The 24,532-nt window shown below is 46.4% G+C and overlaps 1 protein-coding gene across 1 annotated transcript in view; it reads right to left on the reverse strand.

The window, feature by feature from the left end:
- GTB1 (global transcription factor group B1) overlaps positions 1–24,532 on the reverse strand; it is a 41,067-nt gene that overhangs the window by 15,373 nt on the left and 1,162 nt on the right. The window contains exons 4-12 of the mRNA XM_087392251.1: positions 16,163–16,250; positions 15,898–16,069; positions 15,678–15,807; positions 15,115–15,415; positions 7,208–7,405; positions 6,987–7,097; positions 6,517–6,885; positions 6,293–6,400; positions 81–872 (exon numbers count right to left, since the gene is read on the reverse strand). Coding sequence (XP_087248377.1) covers positions 81–872; positions 6,293–6,400; positions 6,517–6,885; positions 6,987–7,097; positions 7,208–7,405; positions 15,115–15,415; positions 15,678–15,807; positions 15,898–16,069; positions 16,163–16,250 — 2,269 coding nt within the window. The remainder of the gene's footprint in view (positions 1–80; positions 873–6,292; positions 6,401–6,516; positions 6,886–6,986; positions 7,098–7,207; positions 7,406–15,114; positions 15,416–15,677; positions 15,808–15,897; positions 16,070–16,162; positions 16,251–24,532) is intronic.

Raw genomic sequence — 24,532 nt, forward strand, 5'->3', positions numbered from 1 at the left:
TCAAGTGATACAGGGAATTGAGCCAATACTAGAGAAGGAAAGAGAGGGGATGAATCAATTTAAATAACATCAGCACAAACCTCAAAGATGTCATCTTTAAGCTGCTTGCATGAAAAATTTGCAACCCCCAGGACAACAACATGTGGTTGGTAATCCGTGAGAAATTTCAAAAGTCGCTGCTGATCATTCCTTTTCCTTTGCAATTGTTCGGCATTCCCCTCTACCCTGGAGCTTAAATATGGTGTAAAAAGTGTATTGACAACTTCTCCAGCAGGATCGAGCATCACAAAAGTCGTAGGAGGACTCATAGATCCCCAGCAGCATGCCATCACCCTCGGTGCTTGATCATCCTCAGAGCGTTCATCTGCATCTGATTTTGGGCACAGGTGTGGAGCGACAGAAACTTTCTTCCATAGCTGAGAACCACTTTCCCATCCAACCCACTGCTTTGCTCGAGCAGTCAACAGCATCCTTGTTTCTTTCTCCAACGAAGGTAGAAGTATGCCTGATACTGCATCTTTCAATATCTGTTTGCGCTGCTCATTCCAAAGCTGTGCAGTTCTGCTCACACCATCACTTAAATACTGTGTCTCAAACTCCTGCATGAGTATATCATCTACAGCATCCTTTGGCAATCCAACAGTCACTTCTAGAAGCTTTTCTTCTTCTGCCTTTTGTATAAGAAGCCATTTCCCATCATCGAATGCATTGACAGGTTTATTGAGCAGCCACTTTACGACAGCATATTCATGAAATGGATCTATTGCAGTGTTCCCTTCTTTTGTTGGTTTTGTTGTCACTACAGCTTTCTCTGAAAACATGTTGCGCACATATTCCCTAACAGCAGGCTCTGAGCTGATCTCAACTGCAGCCTGCAATTAAGCACCAAGCTTCATCAGTACGATTCACAAAGGCATTTAACGCTATAACCCATTAGATGAAGCACAGAGGAGTGCTAAATGCACTGTGCAGGCAGTAAGCATGACACACGTTCTTTCTTTTCCCAGGGAATAAACTCATTTAACTAACCAAAGTATTACAAAACTGTTATAGCACATGCTACCCAGTAAGATCTCCACATATCGTTAAGATTACATGATTAATCCATGATGCAGATTACAACAGTATGATGTCAATGTTTTCAATTGACAAGCACAGAGTATCGGAGGATTCAGGTGATGAAGAGAAATCCTTGGCAATATACCTAGATGAATCCAGGAACATTCCCAAACTCATCCTCTAAAAACACAACATAGAGCAGTTTCAATCTCATGATAGTCACTCACAAGGTTGAAAACCATAAACTCCATCATGCATAGCAGGGACTAGCTACTATGACATCCCCACTGACGTCATCAGCGCCCAACAGTGGGTGTAGACCATAGTATAAAAATATGCTCTCACACATACAAATCCACACACCCACACATACTTGAGCATCCATTTATACAAAGTCTTCGTACTGAGTTTCTGTCGGCACTCCGGAGGTGAAGGGCAGACTCAGCCATGATGAAGGCTAGCACTAAAGGAGAAGGCTAATCAAAAGGTAGTCCAAAATCTCTTCATTCAAGCTACAACTGCTTGTGAAGGAGAAAGCCTTGGCAACAATGTAAATTGTCAAATGTCTAGTGCTCATAGTGTGGCAAAGATACCCACTTGGAAAATGATGCTGAAGGAAAGTATTTGACGAAAGGGACCGCAAACTGAGGCAGAAAATTGTGAATTGTGTGAGAGGAAAAAGATTTGAGGCTCTTACTTGTGGGTCAAAAAATACAAATTGTGCATTGGAGGAGCTGCAGCTATGACAATGCATTCGAAGGACTTCATTGATGATAAAGATCATTTCATAGTTGATGACGTTTTCTCTCATGTAAGGCAGTCATGACTGTCAATGTTCTGTAAAAAGTTGTTGCTCACATTCTTGGCTTTGTGTGGAAATTTTCTACATTTTGCTGTTGTTCATTGGCAGGGCTTGTTCCAATGCCATCCAATAAAGTAGCAGTACAGCCGCCTTGGTATTCAGAGAAAGATTATCATCTCTCTGTTTTCCATGGTCTCCTACCTAAAATTAAGAGTGGGGATGTCAATGTCAATCTATACGAGAGTCACAAGCAAGGTTTCTGTGATTTTGCATAGAAAGGTGTTTCTTCTAGAAACATTTCACTCGGAAACACCTAGAAATGCTAGTCAAATTATAGGCATTTTCATATAATATTGAATAGAGACAAAAACTACAAAACTGTTGTCCAAATTCTGAAATTTATAGTACCTAGCCTATACATGGATGTTGCCAGTATCATAGGCACTAGGTGCCCTCTCACTAGTGCCCACTACAGTCTACCTAATACAACATAGTAATTACTTCATCCTACCTCTCAAACAAAGAGTCAAGTCGGGCTTACAATAGCCACAAGATCTTCTCACACTAAGAGAAGGGCTTAGAATAGCCAACAGATCCTCACACACTAGGAGAAGGGCTTAGGATAGCCACAAGATCTTCTCACACTAAGAGAAGGGCTTAAAATAGCCAACAGATCCTCACACACTAGGAGAAGAGCACGAATTGCTTTGAGGTGGTTGCGGGATCAAGGGGAAGTGTCATTATTCTTGGTGGACTTCAAATAGAGGTAAGGGCTTAAGCCTTATTTCTATTTGGTATCTGGTTTAGTTGTGCTTCAATAAGAAAACATCAATCATTTGCTTAGGTGTCACTACTTTCATTGATCGATCTGCCCTATTAAAGCATATACCTAGATGAATCCAGGAACATTTCCAAACTCATCCTCTAAAAACACAACATAGTGCAGTTTCAATCTCAAGATAGTCACTCATAAGATTGAAAACAATAAACTCCATCACGCATAGCAAGGACTAGCTACTATGACATCCCCACTGACATCATCAGCGCCCAACAGAAGGCTAATCAAAAAGTAGTCCAAAATCTCTTCATTCAAGCTACAACTGCTTGTAAAGTCTAAACGATTTCATTTTAGTCTCTCCCAAACGAGCATCTAAATCTAGCTGATAGGGCAACACACCATTTAAGATAGAAAGAATTATCGCAATACCAGCAGGCCACAACTTGGATGAAAACTTGCCCTATTAAAGTAAACACTGCACTCACATAGTCTATGTTATAGCCAATTAAGGCACGATGAGTTAGACCAAATAAATGTCCCTTTGCAAAAGGTGCTAGACGAAAATAAAATAAAAGGCAGAGCAAGAAGTTAGGTAATCAGGATGATACAGCCTGCTGAAAATAAAAGGCGAAATCAGAAACCCTAATTCAGGCCTAAATCAAAGCATAATTTTATTTCTGAGTGTCAACATGATCATCATGAACAGAATGACAAAGAAGAAAGGACCTTGCTTTTATAGTGGAAAGCCAGGCCACTTTGCTTCCGAATGTCATAGAAAAAGGCAGATATGGCTAAACTCGGGTCTAAGCATAGTGGTAAAGACACCACTAATATCGCCATGCACCAGACTAGTAATTCTAAGAAAGCGTTAGCTAACCATAACTTTAAAAATCTGGTCAAGCTGATGAGTCATGGATCATTGAATCCGGAGCCTCTAGTCACTTCACTCCGCACACTCTTTATTGCCATTACTAAACAGAGCAAGAAGGTGCAATTTGCTGAAGGGGAATGTCTCATTCAAGATAAGGCTGATGATTTCACAATCATAGCTAGAGGAATTGAGGAAAAGGTCTTTATAAACTGACATCATCTATACCTGACTTTAAGGCCTACATCTCTCAATAAGCAAGAAAGAAATCCCATGGCATGAAAGATTTGGCCATTTGAACATTCAAAGCCTAGACCTCATAAATAGGAAAGGTCTTGTGAATGGCTTCCAAAAGGATATATCATGGGAAAGCACGCCGTGAAAAGTACCCAAAGAAGGGTTCAAGAAAGAAAGATATCTTTGAGCTGATACATTCTGATCTATGTGGTGCTCTAAACGTCAAATCATCAGGAGGTAAGCTCTACTTCCTGACTTTCATAGACGATTACTCTAGGAAGACATAGGTATACTTCCTGACCAGAAGTCTAACACCCTTAAGAACTTTTAAGTAATTCGTTGCCATGGTTCAAAACCAAACTAGCAAGTGTGTTAAGGCTCTAAAATCAGATAAAGGTATAAGTCAACAGAATTTATTGAATTCTGTAAAGAGAAGGGCACTGAAAGACGATACTCTACTTCTCATACTCCCCGACAAAACAGTGTTGCTGTAAAAATTTAGATTTTTTGTTGTTCTAAAGTCCAAAATTCTACAACGAAAATAAAAGAGAAAACGAAAGAGAAGTAAAATGAGGTAACAAAATTTTTAAAAAACAAAAGGTAGACAAACTAAAGCAACACTTATGTCGTCATCAGTGCCCAAGCATAAGTAGCTATACTAGGTTTCTAAAGACAGCGCAGTTACACTTCACAACAAGATACGTTGTTCTATCCTATCATTGAGCGAATGGTAGAAAGAGAGACTGAACGATGAGGTCGAACTTCAATCAAGGACTCTACAAAATGGTTTTATGAAACCATGAAGAGTCCTCAACTAGTGACGAGGACTCAGAAGATAAACTAGGATCTGAAGGGCACTTGAGAAGCTCAATGTAAGTACAAAAGAAGATAAGAAGGGCGATATCTGACCAAACCTCTTGCTAAACTTGATCGGCCTGAAGCCTAATCCATCGTTCATCAAGGGGGAGCATTGGAAAAAATGATGAACTACGGCCTTAGTTCACTAAATTACCCTTGGGTAATTTTGGGCTAGGATTAATAAAAAGTCAAAAAGAGTGGTAGGTAGACCTTAGGTCCTAGGATAGGACATCCATGATTATATGTCATGGACAGGGGTTAGAGATTTTTAAGGGGCCACATGATTGGCAAGCCCTCACATACATCATGTATGAAGCGGATGGTTGCCACATGGCACCATTCTGTCTATCTCATGTGGCCTTGCCACGTAACATAGATATCCACTCACCATCTCTCACGCTTTACAGCAGCCAATCAGATGCGAGTATTGCATCTAGTGCATGTGTTTGGTGCATTCTGATTGGGTACACTCTATTACTGTGCCACATAGGATGGGGCTAAAGCTCTGGCTTTTGTGAGAAGCCCTTGGGAAGCTTCTCCCTCCTCACTTCCCAGCTGAGTTGCTGCATTCATAGTTGAGTTGCTGCATTTTCAGTTGCAAGCTTTCATTCTAACCAGTGTTGGATTGCAATTCCATCACGTGTGCACATCTATTCCTACCTGTGCGTGGAGGGCACTGCAGTCTAGAAGGCCTCCCATTTCTTGTCTTCTTTCATATAACGAGTCAACTAACTCCAACCTTGACATGGCAAACGAACTTAGAATGCAAGCCTTCTGCGATGAGACAATCAGCTCGGCACCCAACAAGATTACACACAAAAATTGCCAAGAATAAATACCTTAGGTACAACTGTACTATTTCAAAATACCTAATTTTGGATATAGTATCTAAAGTCCACAAACTCTGATGACCCTAACTGAAGGTTTATTTTATCATCCCAGAAAATAGCGAGGTCCATAATTTAAGCACCGGAATTTTACTCCTTGAGACTCCGTAACATCTTTCCAATCAAAGCCTGTGACACTTGCTCTCACAGTTTGCGGACATACTCAAGACCTAGAGGCATCCCAAATTCAAAAAGTCGAAAGAAAATTCTCAAGCTAGAGGTGAGGGACAGGAAAAAGATAGAAGATCGTCTCTACCTTGATTACATGCAGAACAAAAACATATCAGAACATGTCTTCAGTACAAGGTTGTGCTGTCTTAATCATGCTTCCAACAGGAGAATGGGGAAACAACAAAACACGAACATCGATAAACAAGTATATGAGAAACCAAATATGAAACTGTACTGCTCTCCATAGATTGAAATGGAATAAGGAAAGCTTTAAAATACATCCAAATTCCTCTTCAGTCCCCCTCTTCTGCAAAAGCTTAATTCGGTAAATCACTGGTATACGATCACATGTAAACTTACAGTGGGTGAACAAACCAACACCATGAAAAGTCCCTGACACATGGACCAATCTTGCTTACTGTTACAACAAATTATCCATCAAGAGTTCCATGATTCTTTCTACCATTTGGGCATAAGCATCATTTGACACACTCATATACACGGCCTTCCCCCCACCTTCCTTACTGCAAATTTGTTCACTTTCTGTCTGACAAATTACTTTTACAATTACATAACAAACCAAGGACCACGACAACTCTTCAAGAAGGTTTGTGTCTGCACTTATTACACACCATATGCCTTGCTCCTCGAAGTACAGACTGCGGATCAGTGAACTCCCCACCACAATGTTCCATCACAATATCATCTGGCAGAGCCAAGGAATCTTCCACTTCATGCCTCTGTACAACACATGATAAAATACAAGACACTAATTGCATCACATCTCAGTTCTCAAAACTAAACCAACGGTGGAGCTCACAGAAAGCTGCAGATGCTCAAAATTAAGTGTTATAACCTTGTACATAGCTTGAAGATTTTCTCCAAATTGTTCAGGTGTCAACCCAAAATGCATTGCAACAGAACTTAACCCAGCCTTGCGACAAACACTATAGAATGATCTCCGCTTTGGTCGCTTGAACTGGCCTTGCTCTACGTCCACCTCATCAGGAGGGAAATGGAGACTAAATTTTGCATCAATATCATCAACAGCTACATCAGACTGTGCTTCCTGAAGAGCTTCTAGCAGTTTCTCCAACATTTCTGCTTTTATTGAGTTGCTTGGAGTATCAAGTCTTGCACGCTTCTCATATGCTCCTTGGAGCACATCTTTTCTGCGTTGTAACAACCACCATTTCTTATCCCAGAAGAAGACCTGCCATAGCGCCTTTACCAATTGCACAGAAAACCATGTGAGTTAATTAATAAATGTCATTTAGAAACAGCACAAGTAAATTGGACAAAAAGGGAGGGAGCCAGGGGTGAAACCTTGTAGTCCTTTAGCTTTGGTTTAGGTTCTTCTCTTGGAGAAGACGGCAAATAGGGATCCTCTAAAAGACTTAGGCAACCTTCCTTCCGGTACATACCAATAAAGGGAATCTGTATCAAGATCATGCCAGGAAAATTTCAGCCCTTGTCAACGCATCGACACAGACTATGCTGCACCGGCTACAAATTTTGCCCATACTCATACTTCAAAAAGCACCCACCTCCAGCTTGTGATCATGAAGCTGCGTCAAGACATAACTAATTTGTTGAACAATCTCTGACTTATTCTTATGTGCAAGATATGTAAATTCCTTGCGCATTGGAACTGCCAAATGTCCAAAAGCTCGATCATAGATCCACTCCGCCTCTCTCCCTTTTGGTTCTTTCAATGGTATGACACCTGTTACCTCTTCCAAAAACTACACAACGAGAGAAAATATTAACAGAAAGGGGGACGTCAACATCAAGAAAACCACAAACTTATGCATGGCTGGCAGAAATGACTATAAAGAAAACGCCATATCTTCTTTTCTCCATGTTGTCATTTCTCTCTCTCCCCTTCCCCCCCAAAAACAAGGAGTCAAGTGAAGCATTTCCACCAAAAAAACCATGCATCATTTCCATATCATCCAGTTTTAAACAGGCATGGCTTAGTCTGATAATCATCACAAGAAATCGCATATATACATATATCTTCATAAGCCTAAAATATATCCAATCTTACATATTAATTTTTTTTAAAACAAGCGTAAGAACGATGAGAGAGAGAGACAGAGAGGAGGGGAGGAGGGAATTTAGAAGGCATATAAGGAGAATGCCAGGGACACGTTATAGAGTCCATTTATATAGAGCACCAATGGGCAAGGGATGATGGATCCCAGCACTCAGCCAGCCGACTTTGCACATCTTCAGCCGGCAGCTCCACGTTTCATTTCTGCCATCTGCTGCCACATGGATAAGAAAAATCCTGCGCTAGCTGCTGTAATTTCATCATCCATACAGATCCATGTCAGCAGATTATGCCTGCTACCACGTCATTATCTGTACAATCCTGTGTGGCTGTCTGCAACATCAAGAACATCTGTATAGTGCCACATCAGCACTGTACATCTGACACGTATCCCGCAGGCCATATCATCTCCTTCATTGGCTGAATGCCACCTCTTGCATTCCTCTTATGATTTGGACAGATACTCATCAAGATTATGGATGGCTACACAATGATGCTCATAAATTTTACCTTCACCCGTAAATGTCCACACTCTAGACTTTTGCCTTGGGATCCCAATCAACGTTGGGTATTCCTCTGAAATTGCTTAGGTCATTGTCTCCAAACTCTACTTCAAAAAAATACACCAATTCGTCTAGTAATTCCCTAATTCTAAGTAGAAAGCATTATTGGCTCTCACATTATTCTCCGTGATCTCTGCTTGGATGTCCTCTTTGTTAACTTGTGTCCAGTTCTACTATCATCTCTGCTTTATTGACTTCATCTCTATAGTAACGATATGTGTAATAGTAGAAACCAACTTTGAAGAACGTGAGTGTTTAGGGCTGCCAAAACGTAGCTCTTTCTCATAAGTCCTTGTTCTTCGTACTGTTGTCCCCCAAGATCCATGATGTGCCTCTTTTCTCCAGAGCCCCCTAGCTACCCTAACCCCTGGACCGGGTCAGGGGATCCTCTCAGTCCAAAGCTTTACTCTGGGTGGGTTATGTTTTACATCAAGACTGGAAGAAGGGAGCTGAGCGGGGAGGAGTGAGCGAAGAGGAGAAGAATAGAGAGGCTGAGCAAACAACGAATAGGAGCGGGCTGGACCAGAGAAGCCTGAGCGAGAGGCTGAGAGAGGAGGAGCACAGAAGCCACACACACACACACACGGGAGCAGCCCGATCTTCTTTTCAAGACATGGCATTGGAGGCCCATGCCTCTTCTTGGCTGTTTGGCGCTTTTGCTGTGCTGGCCACCTTCCAGCCAGCCTTTTGGAGGGATCTTAACCCTCTTTTCCCTCGTCTTTTCCCCCTCTTTTTCCGTCCCTCTCCCTCCCAGCATCAAAGAGTTTGTGTTTGTTTTTCCAAGGACCAAATCTTGGCAGTGACCTTGGTCTGGGAAGAGGAGCTCAAATGACAGCATCTTCTCTCCCCAAAAGACAAGAATAGGTAAAGAAAGCGATCAACAAGTCAGGACAGAGCAATCGTGGGCCAGATAGTCGGACTCACGCCTAGGTACAAGATTGATCCAAGTGAGTTTAGCACTCGACAGTTGACGACACGGACACAACCCACTGTGTGCCCTGCTTTCCAATGAGGTTCTGCTTCTCAAAGCTCCCCAAGGGATATCGTACCATCCTTCAATCCATTGCGAGAGCTTTTGGCACGGTGGTGGACGCACCACCTCCGACGGCAACATCAGTGGTAGCAGATGTAGTATTAAAGTTTCTAGATTTTGCCAAGCTTTTCGTCTAGAAATGAGTTTTAAAATGTATTTTACATAAATCATATATAAAACATACACAATTATGCTCAAATTCTCTCTCTCTCTCTTTCTCTCTCTCTCTCTCTCTCTCTCTCTCTCTCTCTCTCTCTCTCTCTCTCTCTGTTTGAAAAGAGCTCTCAAATACACACACACACATTGAGCACTCTCAAAAGAGTCAAGACAAAGGTGACAGGTCGTTTTGCCTAATGCACTGGCATTTCACCCGTTTCAGTGAAACGTTTCACCTAGAAACGCATTGGGCAAAACTGCATTTTTTGGTGACACTTGCTAGATGACATAGTCTCTTGACTTGAGTTGATAGTGGAGAGCCCCGAGTCCCTCCAAGAGGAGATCCTTCTTGAGAAGGATGGCAGAGAGTTTAGACAGCGCATTGAGATCTTCGGACGTCCAAGCCAGTGTTTACGATGCAAGTAGATCAGACACTTGGCTCGAGATTGGCGGAAGGGTGTGGCCAAGTCTCGTTCACAGCCTCACCAAGAGTAGAGGGCTACTCGCCCAGCAAGAACGCAGCACGGATCCCAGCAGAGGATGGAGTCCCAGACTCCCCTTCTGGAGGACCTGGACCAAGGTGGAGTGCAAGAAGCCCAGCAAGCAAACTTTGTGCAGCAACAAGCAATGCTGGCCACCCACCAGTACGCTGCAACCACTAAGGGATCCCGGTCCTAAATGGGGGCCAAAACAGCGGCGAGAGTGCCTAAGGGGCAGGCATGGAGCCTAAGAGCTGTTCCCGCCCGGCGCGAGCTTCCTCGGGTCACCAACGCAAGCTGGCTAGGCCTCCATGAGTTCCACGACGTGCAAAGAGCCCAGCGACCAGCTGCCAGGCTCCCCGAGCTGGCAGGCGACCACAATAAGCCTCTGAAGAGGCTGTTGGAATGGTCACCTCCCCATCTGTAAGCCCCCATATGAGGAGAGCGTGGGGGAGGGAGACCTAGGGCAGAATATGTCCAGAGAAGAGAGAGAGGGGGGGGCTGCCACATGGGCAGCACATAGGCTGTCATGTGGGCAGCCAGCTAAGGGAACACACCTGTAGTCAAGGTGGCTGCCACAGATGGCGCCAACAACAGGAGCAGATGGCGAGGCATTCAGCATCAGGATCTGGCCTGGAAGAGGTGAATCTGGAACAGCAAACATGGCGGGGTGTCCCAGGTAAAAGGCACGATGACATCAGCAATAGTACGGACATGTACGGGAAGGACAAGGCGCCGGCAAAGGGCTGCAGCAAGGCGCAGTATAGTGGGGGTCTATGGGCAGGTCTATGGCTTGCAAGCAGGGCTGGCAGGTGGCAGGACAGCAGCAAAGGAGCTGGACCCTGCATGGAACAAAGGGCCAGCAAAGGGCCCTTATATAGGGCTGGTTGGGCTGAGCCAACCAGGTCGGTTGGGCCAGCCAACCTAGTCTGTCCAGTCGGCCCAGTCAGGGCAGACTGGTCGGTTTTCTACAGCAGGCCTCAGGGCCTATAAAAGGAGAGGCTCAGGCCTCATTTGATTATCTAGCCTTGGCAGACTTCAGGAGCAGACTGGAGCAGCGGAACAGCAACACTAGGGCCTACATCCAGGAGGACCAGAAGGAGCTGTGTACAGCAGACAAAGTTCGAGGAAGGGCTGCACCCTTGGCTGTCTTCTAGGGCAGCAAGGTGCTGAGATCATCATCCAGCCTAGCAGCACTTCAGGGAGCAGGAAGAAGCAGCAAAGCAGCAGCAGTTGGGCCTATGACCAGGAGGTGAACTGTGCTGAGGTGCTGCAGACTTAGCTCAGGGAGAGGCTGAACCTAGACCGTCTTCTAGGGCAGAAGGTTGCTGAGATCATCACTTGCAGCAGCAGATCCAGAGCAGAAAGGAGCAGCAGGCAGCCACCCTCTGGACCTACATTCAAGAGGATAGAGAGGTGCTAGCAGGGCTGCAGACTTAGCCAGGAGGCTGCCCACCTAGGCTGGTTCCCAGACAGCAAGGTGGAGAGGATCATCCTAGACGGAAAGTTTACTTACGCTCGAGGTGGAGCACGCGGACTCGAGTCTAGAGATAGCCAGCAGATAGGAGAAGGACTTTGTGGTAAGATCAGAGGACCACATCATTGGTGGGACTCTGGATCTGTCTCTTTTGTATTGTGTCCATAGTTGTGGACGGAAATATATATTTTGGTGGTTTCTCTATCTGGTTGGTTCATTGTCTATTGATGAGCCTGCACACCTATTGTATGCACATAAGTAAAGAACTCTGTGATTCCACACCCACACCGCACACTGTGTGAGCTCCTGGGCATTACTATCATTACTATCAGTCTTCCACTGCGTGTACCCTCTGTTGGGTCATTTCTAACTTGGTATCAGAGCCCAAGTAGGAGGCTCACAGGTGTGGGAGCCTGAAGGCAGGGACCTTGCTGAAGGACGACCCTGATTCAGAAGCTCTAGGGAATCGACTTCCACGACTGGAGGATTGTGCCCTTGCGAGAAGCAGGGTGACTCAGGTTCAGTCAGGTGCGTTTAAAGTTCGCAGTCCAGGTGATCTGGAGATGTACTTTTGTTGCAGACCTTGCCAAAGGAAGGACGGGTTGAAACAGACCCTCAGAGCATGGTGCCTTGAAGACTCCAGGTTGTTCACTCATTATGAGGGGGACGACTGGAAGATCGTGATGGCTGGATTGCTTGAGTTCAGAGGCGGGAACGTGACTGAAGGAGGTGGTGCCAAGAGGTGCTACCAAAGATGGACCTGTGTACCAGGATGGTGTGCGGAAGTGGAACCGGACCTGGTGGACCAGGAGCCACTGGATGAAAAGCCAGGAAAAGATTTCGACACCGAAAGGTTCCAGAGGACTACGACCAGGGAGTTACTGGAGCATCTTCATCGACGTGTTGGCATTGGGCCGAGATGTGTCGGTGAGAGGGGGTGTTGGAATGGTCACCTCCCCATCTGTAAGCCCCCATATGAGGAGAGCGTGGGGGAGGGAGACCTAGGGCAGAATATGTCCAGAGAAGAGAGAGAGGGGGGGGCTGCCACATGGGCAGCACATAGGCTGTCATGTGGGCAGCCAGCTAAGGGAACACACCTGTAGTCAAGGTGGCTGCCACAGATGGCGCCAACAACAGGAGCAGATGGCGAGGCATTCAGCATCAGGATCTGGCCTGGAAGAGGTGAATCTGGAACAACAGACATGGCGGGGTGTCCCAGGTAAAAGGCACGATGACATCAGCAATAGTACGGACGTGTACGGGAAGGACAAGGCGCCGGCAAAGGGCTGCAGCAAGGCACAGTATAGTGGGGGTCTATGGGCAGGTCTATGGCTTGCAAGCAGGGCTGGCAGGTGGCAGGACAGCAGCAAAGGAGCTGGACCCTGCATGGAACAAAGGGCCAGCAAAGGGCCCTTATATAGGGCTGGTTGGGCTGAGCCAACCAGGTCGGTTGGGCCAGCCAACCTAGTCTGTCCAGTCGGCCCAGTCAGGTCAGACTGGTCGGTTTTCTACAGCAGGCCTCAGGGCCTATAAAAGGAGAGGCTCAGGCCTCATTTGATTATCTAGCCTTGGCAGACTTCAGGAGCAGACTGGAGCAGCGGAACAGCAACACTAGGGCCTACATCCAGGAGGACCAGAAGGAGCTGTGTACTGCAGACAGTTCGAGGAAGGGCTGCACCCTTGGCTGTCTTCTAGGGCAGCAAGGTGCTGAGATCATCATCCAGCCTAGCAGCACTTCAGGGAGCAGGAAGGAGCAGCAGAGTAGCAGCAGTTGGGCCTATGACCAGGAGGTGAACTGTGCTGAGGTGCTGCAGACTTAGCTCAGGGAGAGGCTGAACCTAGACTGTCTTCTAGGGCAGAAGGTTGCTGAGATCATCACTTGCAGCAGCAGATCCAGAGCAGAAAGGAGCAGGAGGTGAACTGTGCTGAGGTGCTGCAGACTTAGCTCAGGGAGAGGCTGAACCTAGACTGTCTTCTAGGGCAGAAGGTTGCTGAGATCATCACTTGCAGCAGCAGATCCAGAGCAGAAAGGAGCAGCAGGCAGCCACCCTCTAGACCTACATTCAGGAGGATAGAGAGGTGCTAGCAGGGCTGCAGACTTAGCCAGGAGGCTGCCCACCTAGGCTGGTTCCCAGACAGCAAGGTGGAGAGGATCATCCTAGACGGAAAGTTTACTTACGCTCGAGGTGGAGCATGCGGACTCGAGTCTAGAGATAGCCAGCAGATAGGAGAAGGACTTTATGGCATAGTTAGGGGAAACGGAAACGGGGAAACGGGGAACGGAAACGGAAACGGAAACGTTTCGGGATTTCTGGAAGGGCTGAAACGGGGAAATGCCACGTCAGCAAGGGAGGGGAGTAGATGATGATGGAGGGCTGAAGCAGGCTGCAGGAGAGAAAGGAGAGGAAAGGAGTGAATGGGGCTGAAGGAGGGCTGGAAAACCTTGAGGATGGAGAGAGTATGAGGCTGAAGGAGTGGAAGGAGCCTGGAGACCAAAATCAAAAGCAAAAAGACAAAAAATGTGATTTTGGAGACCTAGCAGCCTGTGTTGTCTGAAACGGCACGTTTCAGGGCTTTGAACCGCGTTTCAGACTGGCTGAAACGTTTCAGCCAGCCACGTTTCAGACCCTGAAACGCGTTTCAGGAAACGGGGCTTCTCTGAAACGGCGTTTCAGGCCTGGCTGGGCTCTGAAACGCGTTTCAGCGTAACTGTGCTTTGTGGTAAGATCAGAGGACCACATCATTGGTGGGACTCTGGATCTGTCTCTTTTGTATTGTGTCCATAGTTGTGGACGGAAATATATATTTTGGTGGTTTCTCTATCTGGTTGGTTCATTGTCTATTGATGAGTCTGCACACCTATTGTATGCACATAAGTAAAGAAGTCTGTGATTCCACACCCACACCGCACACTGTGTGAGCTCCTGGGCATTACTATCAGTCTTCCGCTGCGTGTACCCTCTGTTGGGTCATTTCTAACAGAGGCATAGGGGGCACAACAGCAAGGTGTATTGAGGGGCGTCCCTGGCGCAGCGCAAGGCTGCCCGCGAGGACATCAAAAAGGCGAAGGGCGAGGAGGGGGGGAAGGGGCCGGGGGGGGGGAGGTCTGATGAATGCAACTAGTTAGAACGGGTGCAGGGCGGAAGGAAGGAGGCAAGGAGAGGGAGAAGGAAGATGGCGGAGAGGAGCAGCGAGTCGAGCAGGGAGAAGAGCACTAAACGCTCTACTTTCCCTACACCTCTGAATTGCAATATTCTTATAGAAATCTTCAAGCTTGCCCTCTAGCTCTCCTTGTGTCCAGTACCACAGGATGAAGCGTTCACACACTCACTACACACAATCTGCATATTCCTCTTGCTGCCACCTGCACCTCACTTCAGGCATCCTTAAGAAATTACACCTCAACCACAAACGCATACTTGATCAATAGCACTGAGCAGTTCAAGCGTACATGAATATCATTTTCATTCAATGGAGAACTACTTCTCAAGAAGTGTTTTTTCATTAGAGTCTCCCATTAAGTTGAGTGACTTGCTAATAAAAGTAGCATGATGCCAGCAATAGCAACAACAATCAATGTATCAACAATGTTCACTGAAAAGCACCAAGCAATAAATCTCTTCGGAGTATAAATCCCAAAGTTAGTCAGAGTTACCAAGCCGCAGAGATAAACCGAATTAAGCTACTCACTTGTAGCCTCTCTGGCATATCCGTTTCTCTAATGCGGTTGTCCTTCGTTGTCATGTACTTCTCCTCCAGTACACTAGGTTCAAACTCATCTTCAATTCTCATTTTGGATAGTCTGCCTGTTGGATACCCTTCCCTGTCGTCATCTATAGCCTCATCCTCATCAGCTCGTTCAGCATTCAAGCCATGTTTACGACGATCCAACAATTCTGCTACATCACCAAAAATATCTTGTGCTTCCTGTAGTGCCATGGAAGATATTCCTGCTGCCTGTCTTGGGCCTCTTTTCTTAGTCTTTCTTCGCCTGCCATAGTAAACACACAGAAAATCCGCTACAAATAAGTAGAACATAGGTAGAGAGGAAGGTAAATGGATCGTACATAGGTAAAATGAGATATCAACTTCCAAAAGAAACCATTCTATCCAAAGAAAAGAGAAAGGGAAAGGCAAAAGGAGTGGAGCCTTCTTAAAGAATTTTAGAGAGAAGCATTTATGCAGTCCTACAAACCAGAAAGCCTCTGAAGCGCTTAACATTCCAAAGGTTTATTACTTTCACCTATGCTTACCTAACAGGCTGACCATTCTCATCCACCTCTTCTTCGTCAACAATGAAATCTGCCATTTCATCTTCTTCACCAATATCTTCTTCCTCCTCTTCCGGTTCGTCCTCCTCACCAATATCTTCAGGAGGTGCCCCTATAGCCAATTTTTTGGTCTTAAAATCATGTTCAACAGAATAAGCAATACCAAACAAATAAAAAACAAAATAGTCAGAGCAGCCATTACCTTCATCATCCCCAAAGAGAGTCCGTTTGAGCTCTTCCTCAGCAGTCCGACCATGCCTATTGCCTTCTTCATTATCCTCATCATCAGAAAATCCTATTTGGACCCCTCTTTCATCTTCATTTGTGAATCTGCCAGCCTTCTTCAAACGCTTAAATTTGGTTTTACTAGCCTGCTGTGCAATGAATCAGAAGCTCAGCAAAGCATACATCCACGTGCCTGTTCAGGACAATGACCAGACTAAATGAGAATGAATAAAAAATCTTACAGATTTAGGGCGATGGAAGCCAGTGACATTTGCTTCTTGAAGTAGCTCATAATCATCCTCATCAAGCTCGTAATTTTCTTCAGCACCTCTGCTAATGAAAAAACTGGTCAGCATGCATTACCCTAAGGTGCACCATACACTGTACAACCTTAAAACTACCAGATGAATAGTATCATGTAAGTGAAGAAAGTAGAATTTCAAAAGACCTCCACAACGATCGTTAAAAGGCAGATCGACATCCTTAATCAAAATAGCAGTTATAAGGTTTCTATGTTATACCCTATAAGCCAATTCCTAATATACTTCAATAAGGAAAGCCATCCTACCAACACTTTTTCTAAATACATTCCGCAGTTCAGAGTTAATTCACTTAATTTCTTTTTCATCCCGTCATAGTTGTTTTTCTTAGCTTCAATTCATTCCCATGTACCTTAATATTTATATTTTTTCATATAAGTGCTAAGGTATTTGCTGCCAGATCTAAAGCATTGCCTTAGCATACCATGGAAAAACTATAATAACCTAATACATCCTTTTTTTACACACTGTGAGTGGCAAGAAAGGAACATGGAACCCGCATTTGCAATCTGCACCTGTTGCATGACTAGTTTAACAGAGGTGATTACTCTGCAACCATCATGCAGGGCGAATTTCCAAAAGCATATGTATGAACCTCAAGGACGCAGAGGGGCCAAAAGCCTCATAGGAGGATCTACTGGAGAGCTGGTTTCTCAACAACATTCCGAAACTCTGAACGTAGCAAGTGGTCATAATAGGAAGATGACAAATGGTGTGCACTTTATTTTAAATGATGCATCCTATCATAGCAACCTAAGTGAGATGATTTGCAGAAGCTTAATTGGGTGATTGAGAAGCTTGAGAAGGATAATTTCATAGCGCTTGCTATAGTTAGACCTTCTAGATGTATTTGGTGAAGTCTACCTTGTCATGGGCAGGCTAGTGAGGTGTTGGAGAAATTCATGCACCAACATTTCAACAATTAATGGAGATCTCAGATTACCAAGCACAACACAGCATCCTCTCCTGCGTAATGCTATGCCATATTGCTGACAGCTTCATTACAACAGCTAGCAATGATACAATGCTCACAAACTATACATAGAAGCTTCTAAAATTGATAAAGTCGGATTATTGGTGAAAGACTACCCATATGCAATGGGATAACCTATGAAGATGGTTTGCCATAAAGAGCGCCTACCTGGCACACTAGAACCAGAGTGGCAATGTTTTATTGAAGCTTCAATGCCACAGCTAATTTACCAATACTACGTTCACAAAATATGGATGGGAAGCTGCCAGAGAGCATGGGCTGCCATTGTTCATGAAAAACCATCCACATGCAAAGGATAGCCTATTTCCATCAAGAGTTCGGTAAGCAACTACCTAGCACACTATTACAAGGAAGATGCAGCATTAAGGGAGGACAGAGAACTAGATGGCAGATTAAAAAGATGGGGCATCAAGACATAATGACAGTTGGTCCACAATAAACTGGATGCCTAAAGGAGCTACAAAGGTGGTGGATTTCTAAGGACATTGAGAGCTTCAAGATGGTGGACGTCAAGCATAAATCTGATACATGATGCGAATAGTTCCCGAGACCCATCTATTGTCCAGCTTAAGCTATACTTTGTTGAGAGAGCTTCCATGAACAACTCACAGAGGACGGATTGCTATACCTTGAAGGAGCCTATGACAGGTAGTTCCAGTAATGTAATGACTGAAATCATGAGGCAGCTCTCCGCCCAGTGACTTGGTGGGAGAGAGAGAGATTTGATGGAGATACCACAAAGCTGCAAAATTTGGCACTGAGAATCTTAATAACAATTTGAATTTTAATCAAGTAACCTTTACTTGAAATTTCATTTCCATTCTGAATCCTGGATATTATGATGTTAGGTCACATGTATCATGTATCATGTATCACGGATCATGTGAGACATGATTGGTGACAAATGTAAGCCATTGTTCTCTCTGCCATGTGAGTAAAGTTGAAGTGCGCTTGCATTGATATATACAAAGAGAAGGAATAAGCTCTGCACACAACAGATAAAGGGACCTCATCTTCTGTAGGGAAAACCTGAGAAGCTCATGGGTGCCATGCAAATACTATACATTATATAATGTGTTTCACGTTAAAATTTGCTCTTTTGAGTCTTGAAAGTTGAGGCTTAAGTCTTGAGTCTTCACTCGATTCTTGCCAATATCCGACAAAATCCAAAATGAAGTATAACCCTAGTTCAAGCCCGAATGCTCCCTTCATACAGGGGCTCACAGGTAGGCATTGACCCCCATAATCCACCACCCTCTCTCATATGGGGGCCCTTAGGTAGGGCATTGACGCCTATAATCTAGCAGCCCCTCTCATTAACCAAAAATGACATATGCTCTCTTGGGAAAACACCATCGTGCTGTCAATCCATTGAGTCACCCAAGTGTGAACTCCATGGACCCAAATCAAAAATGACCATCCAAGTGTGAATCTGGAAACAGGCTGGAAACTGACAAACTACGAGAGATGCAAATCAAATCCTTATAATTTAATTGTCATCTCTCACACCAAGCCCTCTGCGAATACTTCAGCTGTCCACTGTCCTCAAGAATCCTCTGATCATCTACATCTGCTAGTACCCTAGTCTTTAACACTAAGTCTTGAGCTAGGTCTATCACAAGAATTTCCAATCTCATGAGTTTGGGAAACTACGAGATGGCCTCGCAAACAAGTGCCACTGACAGCAAACTCTCTCGTCAAAGACCACAATATTGTACACAACGGCCTTCTTGCACAGGGCATCAAATTGAAGCCTCCCCCTTTGTCTTTGTTCAGGGTCTTCAACCTCCATTCTCCAAGACTTGTATGATATATTAAATCCTATATACCCAAAACATGCTCCTAAAAACATCAACGAAACAGAACAAGAATATTGACCCTGGTGTCACCCCCCAACACTCTTCGAGTCCATCAATTCCAGTGTGACATTGGCTACTGTGTAGTCTCATTGGGAATAAATTCCGCTGTTGCATCAAAGCAACCAGGGCACATCTCTGCACTGCTTACCAATGCTGGAAGTCCATCATATTAATCAATCTCCTGTAACTCTAAAAATTTGCTTCACTATTGTACCAAGCAGCAAGTTATTCAAAGGGCTAGAACATGAGGGACATTCGAGAGTATCTGGAATTCGGATGTTACCAATCACACTAACTGCGCAACTCCCATCCTTTCCTACTGTCACCGTCAAGTCTGGATGTGTATGTTGGAGGGTCACATGGGTAGGTTAGGTAGAGAGTGAGGGCCTTGCTTGTGGGTATGCCTGCCCCCATGAGGGTCGATAGGGTACGGCTGAGGGCAGATCCCATGGTGGCCCCACCTGAGGGCAGCCCATGGTGGCTCAGGCAGGCTGAGAGGGGTCCGCACTGTTCAGGGCCCTCCTTGGACCTGTTCACATGATGCTTTGGTGGCACACAAAAGGCAGGTGCCCTGGGGGGAAGGCACGCCATGTCACAGCTGTAGGGTCACCCTTTGGGGCAGGTTGCCAGGCCCTTTTAGAGGCTGAAGTGGTCCAACCCGCACGTCAGCCACATAGGCCTTGGGTCGGCTTGTAGGCAGGGGGGGTCAGCCCTTATATGGCTGTGTGCAGCCCTCATGGGAGGCGGGCTGAGACGTCCTGGTCAGCCCATGTTGGGCAGGAGGGGAGCCCTCTTTATAGGCCAGTGTGTTGGAAAGGTCACCTCCCCATCTGTAAGCCCCCAAATGAGGAAAGCCTGGGGGAGGGAGACCTAGGGCAGGATGTGCCCAAAGAGAGATTACCTGGATGTGTGGATCTGGGACAGATCTGGAGCATTCGTGGTTGGTGGGGTATCCCAAGGATGAAAGGCTGCATCAGGAGCAGCTCATGTGCAGGAAGATGGCGGGGACAGCCTTCTAACATGTTCTTCAGATGCAGCAGAGCGGTCTCAACTTGTCCTGACTTGAAATAGCCCACAAGAAGACAATTCTGTGCAGTTATATTTGGACAGCAGCCGAGTTCTTTCATCTCAGCAAAAAGCTTCAAAGCTTCACCTACTTTCTTTTCTTGACAATAGAAGCTTATGAGTGTATTATACGTGCCAACATCTGGAACCAGACCATTTTCACGGATCATTTTGAATAACCCCAATGCATCGTCCAACCTTTTGGCCTTGCAAAAGAACTTGATGAGAATGGCATAGCTACTAGTGTCTGGATGGCATACACCACCCTGCTTGGATCAGGCCTGGCATGAGGCACTCAGTGGACTGCAGCAGGACCCTATGGAAGGCGCGATGACATCAGCAATGTACGGAACTGTACAGCGCTGTAGAAGGGCCTGGCAGAGGCGCTTGCATGACGGGGTCCTTGGCAAAGTATATGGGCAGGTCTATGGCCTGCAAGCAGGGCTGGCAGGTGGCAGGACAGCAGCAGCAAAGGGGCTGGACCCTGCATGGAACAAAGGGCCAGCAAAGGGCCCTAAATAGGGCTGGATAGGCAGCCAACCAGCCCACCAACTGGTCGGTTGGTTAGGGCTGCTACAGACCAGCCAGTCGGCCCATTTAGGGCTGGCTGGTCGGTTGGTTCAAGGGGGCCTTGAGCCCTATAAAAGGAGAGGCTTGTGGCCTCATTTCATATCCAACAGTTCAGCAAAAGCAGAAGCAGACAGGAGCAGCCAGGAGCCACTCCCTTGGGCCTCACACTGGGGGTGAAGGAGAGTTGAAGTTGAGCTGCAGACTGAGTTCCTAGAGGCTGGACCTTGGCTGTCTTCTAGGGCAGCAAGGTGTTGTGATCATCATACCTTCTGGAGCAGCCATTCACAAGCAGGTTGGAGCAGTGGAACAAGGACCTGTGTGCTGCAGACAAAGCTTGGCAGGGGCTGCCCACCTAGGCTGATTCACAGGCAGTAAGGTGGAGAAGAACATACTGGACGGAAAGTCTACAGACGCTCGAGGTGGAGCACGCGGGCTCGAGTCTAGAGATAGCCAGCAGATAGGAGAAGGACCTTGTGGTAAGATCAGAGGACCACACCATTGGTGGGACTCTGGATCTCTCTCTCTTGTATTGTGTCCATAGTTTTGGACAGAAATATATATTTTGGTGGTTTCTCTATCTGGCTGGTTCATTGTCTATTGAGGAGTCTGCACATCTATGTGACGCACACATAAGTTGAAGAAGCACCAATACTTCCCAGGGAGAGGCCAAAGCAAATGTGACTCAGATTCACACATATGTGACTCAGATTCACAGGGAGAGGCCAAAGCAAATGTGGTAATCAAGGAGTTGTTCCTGGTGACATCACCGAGTGTTACCAAGGTCAGATATGTTGATCCAGAAATCACAGTGAGGATGTCTGACATAGAGATGTGGGTCGACGAGGAGTCAGATGCCTTTGTGAAGGTGAAGGACGGCATGGAGCGCTTGGTACCTTCCAGGTGTGTGGCTATTGACACTGACACGAAGGTGGATTCCATGGAAGGCCCTGGGGTCTCATGGTCACATGAATGCTGGAGTTCAAAAGGGGACAGTACAGGATTACACAAGCGCTTGGTGGGTGCCTCAATGAGAGTTTGCTTTCAGAGCAAACATTCAGGCAATACAACAGTCTGGTATGTATTTGATATTCTGCATTTGAGCCTTTATAGCATGCTGTGGAGAGACTCTGCTCTTCATTTGTCTCAGGTGATAAGAGATTGGAAGGAATTGGCCTTCTTCGAAGGCAGAAGGGGAAGTATTGGTGCTTCTTCAACTCTTGGACGCAGATTGCTAGAAGGTGATGGACAAAGAGTACTGAAGCCAGAAGAGTACCAGCTTGAGAACTCAGCGAGAGTTCATGGTCCAAGTTATCTCGAAATATTCATTGGTTGCAGACCTTGCCACTGGAAGGACGGGTTGAAACAGACCCTCAGAGCATGGTGCCTAGAAGACTCCAGGTTGTTCACTCATTATGAGGGGGACGACTGGAAGATCGTGGAGGCTGGGTTGCTCGAATACAAAGGCAGAAATGTGACGGAAGGGGGTGGTGCCAGGAGGTGCTACCAGAGATGGACCTGTGTACCTGGATGGTGTGCGGAAGCGGAACCGGACCTGGTGGAGCAGGAGCCACTGGCTAAAAAGCCAGGAAAAGATTTCAACATCGAAAAGTTCCAGAGGACTACGACCAGGGAGTTACTAGAGCATCTTCATCGACATGTTGGCATTGGGCCAAGATGTGTCGGTGAGAGGGGGTGTTGGAAACGTCACCTCCCCATCTATAAGCCCCCAAATGAGGAGAGCGTGGGGGAGGGAGACCTAGGGCAGGATGTGCCCAAAGAGAGATTACCTGGATGTGTGGATCTGGAGCATTCATGGTTAGTGGGGTATCCCAAGAATGAAAGGCTGCATCAGGAGCAGCTCATGTGCAGGAAGATGGCGGGGACAAAGTGTCTTGGATCAGGCCTGGCATGAGGCACTCAGTGGACTGCAACAGGACCCTATGGAAGGCGCGATGACATCAGCAATGTACGGAACTGTACAGCGCTGTAGAAGGGCCTGGCAGAGGCGATTGCATGACGGGGTCCTTGGCAAAGTATATGGGCAGGTCTATGGCCTGCAAGCAGGGCTGGCAGGTGGCAGGACAGCAGCAGCAAAGGGGCTGGACCCTGCATGGAACAAAGGGCCAGCAAAGGGCCCTAAATAGGGCTGGATAGGCAGCCAACCAGCCAACCAACTGGTCGGTTGGTTAGGGCTGCTACAGACCAGCCAGTCGGCCCATTTAGGGCTGGCTGGCCGGTTGGTTCAAGGGGGCCTTGAGCCCTATAAAAGGAGAGGCTTGTGGCCTCATTTCATATCCAACAGTTCAGCAAAAGCAGGAGCAGACAGGAGCAGCCAGGAGCCACTCCCTTGGGCCTCACACTGGGGGTGAAGGAGAGTTGAAGGTGAGCTGCAGACTGAGTTCCTAGAGGCTGGACCTTGGCTGTCTTCTAGGGCAGCGAGGTGTTGTGATCATCATACCTTCTGGAGCAGCCATTCACAAGCAGGTTGGAGCAGTGGAACAGGGACCTGTGTGCTGCAGACAAAGCTTGGCAGGGGCTGCCCACCTAGGCTGATTCACAGGCAGTAAGGTGGAGAAGAACATACTGGACGGAAAGTCTACAGACGCTCGAGGTGGAGCACGCGGGCTCGAGTCTAGAGATAGCCAGCAGATAGGAGAAGGACCTTGTGGTAAGATCAGAGGACCACACCATTGGTGGGACTCTGGATCTATCTCTCTTGTATTGTGTCCATAGTTTTGGACAGAAATATATATTTTGGTGGTTTCTCTATCTGGCTGGTTCATTGTCTATTGAGGAGTCTGCACATCTATGTGACGCACACATAAGTTGAAGAAGTTTGTGATTCCACACCCACACGACCACTGAGTGAGCTCCTGGGCATTACTATAAGTCTTCCGCTGCGTGTACCCTCTGTTGGGTATTTTCTAACACAGTGGGTGGCAGCCCCTATGAGCACGAGTAGGGGTCGGCCCACCTACAGCAGGGGTCAGCCCATTTGCTCAACCAACTACCAGGTTATTGAGCTCATTCTAGGCAGTACTCCAAAGTCAAGGCCTCCTTTCAAGTATCCTCCTACGAACTTGTTGCCAAACATTCCATGGCTGTAAAACTCGACGGTTAGCCGCACGTCGGGCTCAAGGAAGAACTCGGGCACAAGAAAGGAGAGTTTTTGTGATTCCAAACAGGTCTCGTGCCGCCGATCTTATCAACGGGGGTGGAGAGACGGAAGTAAGGATCGATCCAAGCGACGGCGTAGGTGTGCATTTTACCTATATATAGCCCCCTCCTTTCCATCACTTGGAGTATCTCTCGTGGAGCAGTTGTGCCTATCTATACAGCAGAGGTTTTCCCCACCGTACAGGGGTTTTGTCCTGAGATCCCTTGCAGTCCTTGTGTTTTCTCCTCTCCTTCTCAGTTTTGCATGTGTGAGGTTTGCTTTCTCTCTGCACTTCTCACAATGTAAGCTCCGAGTCCTGAACTACTCAACTTGTCAGACATGTGCTTGGAAGCCGCACTCTCTACAAAGCACTCTTCCTCTCTCATCAGAATGCTCAGCTGCTCGATGTCAACACTTCTTTGAACTTGACGTCCCTTTCTTGGTCCACCTTCACCTTCTTACGAGTATCAAGGCTAGTTGTGTTTCTACTCTTTATTTTTCCTACCTAAAGACGCTTTACCATCTGAAGAATCGTTATTCTCTTTGACTACCCTTGTCTTTGCCCTTGCTAGATGCAACAATGGCCTTATCATCTTCTCAATCGAGCATCCTCGTCTTCATCTCTTCTTGCAACAGCATGGTCTCCA

Source organism: Dipteris shenzhenensis, chromosome 2 (genome assembly GCF_047967505.1).
Source record: "Dipteris shenzhenensis isolate YYH24624 ecotype China chromosome 2, Dip_SZ_1.0, whole genome shotgun sequence".
Classification (NCBI taxonomy): domain Eukaryota; kingdom Viridiplantae; phylum Streptophyta; class Polypodiopsida; order Gleicheniales; family Dipteridaceae; genus Dipteris; species Dipteris shenzhenensis.